An 8,695-nucleotide genomic window follows, 5' to 3' on the forward strand; every position below is an offset into this window, starting at 1 on the left:
GACCAGACCACCGAGTTGACCTGCTTGACTCAGGCGCTGATGTCCGATCACTGAGCACTGCTCTGGTCCGGTACACAAGCCCCCTAGTCTCGAGTTGAGCTTGCTTCAACGGAGAGACTATTGAGTGCTCTGGTGGCTAACAACAGTTTCTCAGGGGGTAGGTGATAACCCAATAAACCTCAACTAGCTTAGGCCAATGTATGCCTTAATTAACTGATGGTAATATAACGGACAACATTATCAACGTAATGCATTTGATTAAGCATGGTAAATCATAGTGCTCTCGAAGAAGCTATATTATGGACGATTTGTACCTTCTGGCCGCAAAGGAAGTTTCACCTGTTCGAGCACTAAATAGCTACATGAGCAGGGAATTAATTTGGTCGCGCATGACTTTTTTGAACTTGGAAAATTTAACCGCTTTCCTCACACATCCTTCCTCGAGATCACGGGTGACCTAAGCCTCTGACCTGGGGCCGATCTCTACACCAAGTTTGCCCTTAAATGGCATTTTGTGGCTTAGAGTGTCTGACTTGAGTGTTACACACTAAGTCTAATCTTAACACCTTCGTGTTGCAACTATACCCCCACAAGGTTTTCTTGCTTCTTTTCCACAAAGTGCTCGATCTCGGATGGTTTCACCAATATCGAGGTAGGTTGCTCTTTATATCTTTAGTTGCGAGCTTCTTAGCTACCGCTAATTGCGATTTAGTACCTCCTGAACTCAGAATCTTACTAAGACAAGTTATCTTTGCTAGCTTAAGCAAAACAATCTTAGTCATGGCTAGCTACGATTCTGGGCACGCGAGTTCAGAGTCTTACTGAGCTTGGGTCGTTCCATCTGAATCACCATATACATATACACTCCTATCCTTGGAATCTTACCAAGGAAAGGTCATCTTTCTTGGGATAAGCCACATAGGCACTTCTTTCATATCTTTTTCCTTTAGGACATCTGACCTGGGTGTCAATTCACACGCCATGTCTATCATATTAATGCCTTTTGCTTGGAGTTAGCTTACAACACCAAGTCTCCTTTTCAATATTGAGGTAGGTTGGCTTACCTGCGCTCTGATAAGTAATTTAGTTGGAGTATATGACTTGAGTGTTGTTTACACTCCAAAGTCTACTCTACAACCTCGAGGTAGGTTAGCATACCCTAACCTCGGATAGATAACTTTAAACTCACTTGGAGTTGTGGCAAACAGAACTTCAGAACACCTGAACTCAAAACTTACTCTGACAAAGGTCGTCTTGCCTTATAACACATACTTAGGGCGCCTGAACTCATAATCTTTTACCAAGAAGAGATCAGGCTCAGGGGACTTCTCTGGCATACTTCTTTCGTTGGGAGGCGGTACATCCTCCTCCCAAAAAACCCCCAAAGATCATATTAACCTCCCATGAACCGGCACCTCATGCCCCTAATCTCCTGCTGAGGCTACCGACGTCGGGGTTTCCTGATTTTCTTATAGGTATTCCTTCAAAAAACCATCCCTCACCAACTCCTCTAGTTGGTGTTTGAGTGCTAAGCAGTTGGGCAGGTTGTGGTCGAAGGCTTGGTGGAATTCACACCAAGTGTTCTTACTTGGTCCCAATCTTTTGTCGGTCTTTGGAGGTGACTTCAGCTTATCGGCCACGTTGGGGATACCGATCATCTCCTTGAGGTCTATTTTGAAGTTATGCCTTATGGGCGCGCCTTCCCTTGTTCATGCCTTGGTCTGATGCTTTCTCGACTCGTATGGCGCCTGCCTAGCCGGGGGTTTCTTCTCTGTCGTAGCCTCGTGCACCGTCATGGGTTGAGGACGACCAATTCCCCGAGGTCTTGTTGGTCCAATGCTTCCACGTTTTTTCGTCACCTCTTCCTCTACGTCGATGTTGGAAAGTGAATCTCACTAAACGTCTTTGGACGACACCTTATCAAAGAATCACTGAAAGGTCCTGATAACATTCCCCGCCTGAAGGTGTGCACCATCATGGCTTCGTCTTTGGTGAGCAGCTTTACCACCAGTGCCCCAAACCGGTTCAGGAAGTCTTTCAAGGGCTCTCCCTGGTATTGTTTCACATTGAAGATATCGAAGGAGATGGGGGGAGGGGGGAGCCCGGTTGACGATGAATTGTTCCCTAAACAATTTTGAGAACTGGTCGAATGAAGTGATGTGTCCATCGGGGAGACTGATGAACCAGTCCAACGTTGTGCATATCGTTAGTTCCTCTCGAGATCATCATTAGGGTGTGGAAGGCCGTGATGTGGGCCTCCAGGTCTTCGATACTCGTAAAGGTGATTTTTGGAGTCATAAAGTTGGTGGGTATTATCGCATTCATGATTGCCTGGGAAAAGGGCATGGGGCGAGCCCTAACTGGAAAGGGCGGGACTTGCTCCCCCGTCGTGCGCTACCCCATACGTTGCAGATCTCTGCACAGTTCTTCGTTGGCCCTACGCAACTCTTCATTTCCTATTCGTTATGCGTCTAGATCAACCTAGAATCGATTCTGACTGGCTGTCTGTTCGGCCTGAACCTTAGCCAGAATTTTGTCCTGATCATCCTTGGACGTTACCACTGTTTGTTGAAGAGTGTGAATGGTCTCCATGAGTTGTTGCATGGTGACATTGTCGCCTTCCTCAAGTGTAGTTGCACCCTGTCTCATATTCCTCATGTTGTTAGATGGCTTGTAACGCAACTGTGGATGGGACCTAGTTTTATCGGGCCCCACGGTGGGCGCCAAATGTTCTTGTCGATTGACCTAGTCACCGGTTGACTTCAAAGGCAAGCGGTGGCTCCTCTTATTTCCGATGGATTTTGTGCTTCCTCTTGGATGTTGGAAAGCGACTCCGTTGAAACAGAGGGGGCCCTACCTGTTGATTGCACTCCAACGATCAAGTCAGTTCAGGGCTTATAGAAACAATGAGTAAGTAAATAGTTTCAAGCTTAGAAACGGTGTACCTTTACCAGGAATCTCAACTCCCTTTTATAGAATACTTTAGGTTACGTCATTGTAACGACCCTTATCTCTAGTAAAATTAGGTTTACTGGGAGGACAATCTGTTACTTTGTTACACAATCTTAGCACAACAACTGCACAAAATCTTCCTCTTTAGAGTGCATAATCTTAACAGCATGGTTGTCAGGGTACCAACTCATGTACAAGCACTATGGGGCTCATATGTTCTGTAGGTGCCCTAATCCTTTACGTATGATGCATGCAACTTCCCCTGAAAACCCTAGCACTCTTGGGTCTTGGCGTCTTCATGGAATATTTTGTGCTAGACCCGATTGTACTATACACACCTCATGCACGAACTTTCTCATAGACTAGGCCTTTCTTATATACAGGTTTCAACACACGCATCTCTGGGGTCCCACTTGTGTAGCCCACTATCGCGACCAGACCACCAAATCAACCTGCTCCACAAGTGTCGATGTCCGAAGTCTGGTCCAGTACAAATAGTCTGTTCATCTTTAAATTAAATGACGTAATTTTTAAATTAGGTTGTCATATTTGTTTGCTTTTACTAAATGTCAGAGTTTCATGTTTTTTTAAACATGTTCTTTTTTATCTATTTTAGCTTTCCAGTTAGATTTCAGTGTTTCAGATTTGTGATCTTACCAACTTAAATTTTTATCATATGAATTAGATTAATTTTAATATTTTTTAAATAATTTATTTATATTATTTTTTATTATTAAAATATTACACCATTAATTTTATTAAAAATTTAAAATCATTTTCATGTATTAAAAATAAAAAAGTTATGTTTAATCTGTTAATTATATATAATAAAAAATTATTTTCTAAGAATTCACTCATTCTTTCATTGTATATAATAAAAAAATATTTATAAAAATTATTCAATTAAAAAATATTTTTAATTATTGTTCCTGCCTGTTGACCGAGAAGATCTTCGTGCGTTGCTTTGACTTGTGTATCGATAACTCCTTCGCCTCCGATTCAAATCTTCACCCTACACCGCCGTGAGTACCTGAAAAAGAGTGAGCAAAGGGCGCCCTCGCGGCCGTTTGCACTCCGACGATCAAGTCAGCAAGCAGAAAACACCAAACACCTCCGTATCGGAGCACCGTAACTGAATGCTCTGAAGGTGTGTAACTGAATTGTAACTAACTTCTCTCTCTCTCTCCAATCACTCGTGCGTACAGTGAGTAAGCGAGCAAATGATTAGAGTCTGTGTGAAATCTGTAAAATTTACCTTACTAAGCTTTCAGAGAAGCTTATATACCTTGGGTTTCAGTGCTTACTGCCACGTGGCCTTTCTAACTTAACCGCAACTCCACGTGGAAGGCCTTACGACACTGTAACCCAACTTAGGGAAATTCCAGCGTGTAAGTCTTCCTTCCTCGAAGTGCATCTGGCGCGAGGGGTGACTACCTGGGTGCCAACTCATGCGCCCCAACTTCTAGTCACTCGCCCAGGGAGTGTATCTGCCTTCCTCTCGTACCACGCACATGGTTCACCCCTGGGCGTGGCCCTCTCCTGGGTCGTATCTATCCCAGGGATTCTTCTGAGGTGGCGTGGGTACTTCACGAGTCAGGTTACTCCCCACTGGTACCGGGACTATGGCCTTGAAGCCACCTTTCTCTTCTCTTTATTACTATTATGAGGTACCGGGGCCCGAGGCCTCCTCGCCCGTACCGTGGCCTCTTACTGTGCCGCCCCCTCTACGGTTTTCCCTACCCGTGGGTATCGGGGGGTGACATTATCGACGTCTGAACCTGGCGACGCCCTCACCTGGCGACGCCGAAAGTGGTCAATCTATTGACTTTCTTCCTTGGGGCCCCTTGGTGGGTCCCACCGTATGTTTGACTTTGACTTTGACTTTGACTTTGACTTTGGTCAACGCCCGGGGACGGGTCGGTACACAAGCCCCCAAGTCTTGAGCTGACAATTGTTTTCAGCGAAAAGACTAAGACTAAGGCCTCGCCCTACTGTCCACGTGGCACTTCTGATGACGTGACATTCTCTGCACAGTTGACATGACACTCTCTGTTATGGTGACGTAGTCACGCTTTAATCTCTTAACACGTGACCCAATCGCACGGCCACAACTTAACGCCTCTCGCGCTCTTCAAGTTTACGTTATATCTTTCAAAAACGCGCGCTCCAGTTACTCTTTCATCACTTTTCACATTCTCTTACACTGTTCATCTTCTCAAAGCTTCCGCTGCATTCTCTCTTCAAACCTCAAATCTTCCTTAACTCGATCATCAAAAGGTATGATTTTTATCCTTCGATGGCTCTTTCTCTTGACTTTTTATGTTAATATCACTGCCTGGATCTGTTTATTTCCTTCGCACTTGCACTTTTCTTCTTCATTTCTCTGTTTGCCCTCTTCTCAATCTCTCACGTGGGTAGGGTTTTTCCTAGGGTTTCTTCCCCTTTTCACCTTAAACCTCATTTGCTAAACCCTTTCTCTTCTTTATTCTTCAGCTTTTCTCAATGGCGCGTACAAAAATGACTGCCAATCCTCCACCTCTAAGGGTCAACTATAAGGCCCTTTACCCTTGGGCCTTCGACGAGTTGCTCTCGGAGTGCTCGAGCCTAACCTCCATGAAGGATTGGAGAGACCACATCGGCGACCTAAGCGTCTACCAACATCGCGCCTTTGCTAGGAGGCACGACGTGGATATCTCTGTGCTTCCCTGCACCCCAAGCGAACCTGTCTGTGGGGAAGAGAGGTCCAACAACGGGATACCATTTTTCTTCTTCTACCAAACCGTCTTCAAGCGCATTGGGATGCGCTTGCCTTTTTCTGGGTTTGGAAGGGAACTTCTCACGGAGATTAATGTTGCCCCAGCCCAGCTACATCCCAACAGTTGGGCTTTCGTCAAGGCCTTCGGGATCTTGTGTGGGTACTTCGGGCAACCTCCCTCCGTCGACATCTTCCTACATTTCTTCGAAGTCAAGAAATAAGGGAAAAGCCTCTAGGTGAGCTTCAGTGGCATCGCCAAAAGAGTCCTCCTTTCCCTATTCCAGCAATCTTACAGAGGCTGGAGGGGAAAATTCTTCAGGGTGTGCTGCTCTGAGCACGACCATGCTGCTCTGGATGGCTTCCCCCTGTACTGGGTGCGAGAAGTCAAGCTGACCAAACCCAAGTCCTTAGATGAGTTGCCCTCGACTGATCGAGAGGTTTGTCAAATTCTGGCCAGCGTGGGGGTCCTCGACACCTCTATTCTGATAAGTCGTGAATACGACGCTGAAGCCCTCACCCGTTACATAAGTACGAGAATCACCCTCTTTAACTATTTACTCTCTGCTTCTGCTTGTTTTTGCTTGTACATGAATTATCTGCTTTTCTCATGCAGCAACTTAGCTTGTGCCTAACTCTTACTGTGTTTGTCTTCTTGATGCAAATTCAAAGATGGATAAGAGCAGGAGATGGAAACTCGCCCAAGCTTTGAAGTCTAAGAGTGAAGCTTCGTCCAAAGGGATTGGGGATTCCATACCTCCAACCTCTGAAACCGCTCCCACCTCCCTAACCTTTCGCCCCCAAAACCCACCTCCAACAACAACTCCCCAAACTCTTCCCTCTCCAATTCACCCCCCAAACTCACCACCTCCTATCGCGGCCATGCCCCTTGCCTTGGCCGAAACTACTGCTGTACCAGCCCCCCTTGACAAAGGTAAAGGGGTGGTGGTGGTGCCTTCTGAGGGTGAGGAGGAGTCTGCTGAAGGACAAGTCTTCAAGAGAAGAAGGATCACCCAGGCTGTCCCCCAGGCTGTCTCCTCCACATCTTCCTCAAACCATGGTGCTGATTCTCTAAGGGAGCACCCTCCAAGCGCCACCTCACCTCCACAACAAATGGCCTTGGAGGGCGGGGTCGAATCTGAACCTGCTCAAGCTGCATCTTCACCAGAGCTTCCTCCACCAGTCCAAGAAATGTTGTGGGGTTACTTCCACAAGATTTCCCCAGGGAGCCAAGATGAGGGAGCTAAGAAGGAAGGCATGAACTTCTATCTTGGCGCCTTCATGGCTTGTGCCAACACTTGGTGCGACCAAGCCAAGGCCAAAGCTAGCGAGGCCTCCGCCCTTCAAGCTCTAGAGAAGGAATGCGCTTCTCTGAAGGAGGAGAAGGAAGCCTTGGCACGTCGCTGGGCCCACCAAGAGGAGGCCTACAAGGACTCCTTGAGGATGGCTCAGAAGGCCGAGGAGGAAGCTAGCAAAAGACTGCACGAGGCGGAGCAAGCCCATGCTGAACTCCTGGGGCAAATGGTTCCTCTTCGCGTGCAGGTCGCGGACCTCAAAGACGCAGTGGAAACTTCTAAGGCTCAACAGAAAAAACTTGAAGACCACTGCGTCGACCGAGAGCAGAAACTAGCCAAGACCGAGGCAGCACTTGAGGCCAAGGCGAACACTTGTGACTTACTGGAGGCCGAAAACACAACGCTGCGAGCAGAGATGATTAAGGCTCTAGAGGTTAGAGAACAAGAACTGGTCACAGCTGTAGCGGCCAAAGATGAGGAGCTGGCCTCACAAGCAAAACACTTCCAAACAACAAAGGAGAGGCTGGTCCAAGAAGCTGCGACTGCGTTCACCGACGGGTTTGCTGAGGCTCTTGCCCATGCGGCCTACGCGAACCCAGGAATCAACGTCTCCGACTGCAACCCCTTCAATGAGATAGTTGAAGGCAAGATTGTGCCACTAGAGGCTCCTGAGGATTAGCCTCCCTTTGTAATTTTGCAGAACTTGTAATACTGTACATGCGTAGATAGTTGTTTTCTTTCAACTTTGCAATTGCTGTGAACATATTTTTCCACGTATTTGAATATGATTGCTCTTTGTCTTCATACTCCTGTGCATTCTCTTCTACTCTTAATGCCTTTGATAACTTGTGTTCTCTATGCTTTTTCTTCTCGCTCTTCGAATCCCTTCTGCTTCTTTGACTTGTAACAACTTCAACTCGATCTTTACTTACTCTCCTTATGCCTTGAGGCGCTTACTGCCAAAGGTGTAACTGGCCTCGTCATCGTTTAAAGATGTAGGAGGGTCCATCTCTTCTATGGCCTCGACATTGCACGAGGGCGAGGGAAGACTTAGCTCTTTTGTGGCCTCGACATCGCTCGAGGGCGAGGAGGACTTATCTTGGTCGAAGCCCTTTTTCTTGCATTGGGTGTCCACGCTCGAGGAGAGACCTGCTGAATGCAAGGTCGTTTCGTCCTCATCGTGTCTAAACACTTGGGACAAAGTCGCACTTTGGTGCCCACGCCCGAGGAGAGGCATGCGACAGCAGTACCGTATCGTCCTCAGGGTGTCTAAACACCAAGGCAACTAGCCCTTATCTCTGCGCACTTAGTGCCCACGCCCGAGGAGAGGCCTTCCCGTAAGCAGTGTCGTTTCGTCCTCGGAGTGTCTAAAAACACCAAGGCGAATCAGTGTTCTTGGTGTCCACGCCCGGGGAGAGGCATGCTGAAAGCATTGTCGTATCGTCCCCGGTGTGTCTAAACACCAAGACGACCAGGGACTTTGGTGATTACGCCTAAGGAGAAGGTTTCCCAAAGGATGGCGCTTCTCCTATATGGCGTGTATCTACACCAGAGTCGCCTGGCTCTCCACTGCTCCAAACTTCCTCACTGCCTGATGCCCATACTCGAAGGAAACGCCCTTCGTCGCTTCCTTGCGAGGTATCGAGGCATCAGACACTGGGGCTAGCCTTTCTCACCTAGGGAGGGGGCGTCCCGA

General features: G+C 47.4%; 1 protein-coding gene across 1 annotated transcript; it reads left to right on the forward strand.

The window, feature by feature from the left end:
• Positions 1-6,376: 6,376 nt before the first annotated feature.
• On the forward strand, positions 6,377-7,678 carry LOC137814713 (DNA-binding protein EMBP-1-like). The gene has a single exon (XM_068617600.1). It carries the CDS (start codon positions 6,377-6,379, stop codon positions 7,676-7,678), a length of 1,302 nt encoding a protein of 433 aa, XP_068473701.1.
• Positions 7,679-8,695: the final 1,017 nt, after the last annotated feature.

The sequence above is a fragment of the Phaseolus vulgaris genome, chromosome 10 (assembly GCF_000499845.2).
Source record: "Phaseolus vulgaris cultivar G19833 chromosome 10, P. vulgaris v2.0, whole genome shotgun sequence".
Taxonomy (NCBI): domain Eukaryota; kingdom Viridiplantae; phylum Streptophyta; class Magnoliopsida; order Fabales; family Fabaceae; genus Phaseolus; species Phaseolus vulgaris.

Excerpts from the sequence above, each read along its gene's own strand:
- LOC137814713 (XM_068617600.1), top strand. The coding sequence starts at position 6,377 with ATGGATAAGAGCAGGAGATGGAAACTCGCCCAAGCTTTGAAGTCTAAG.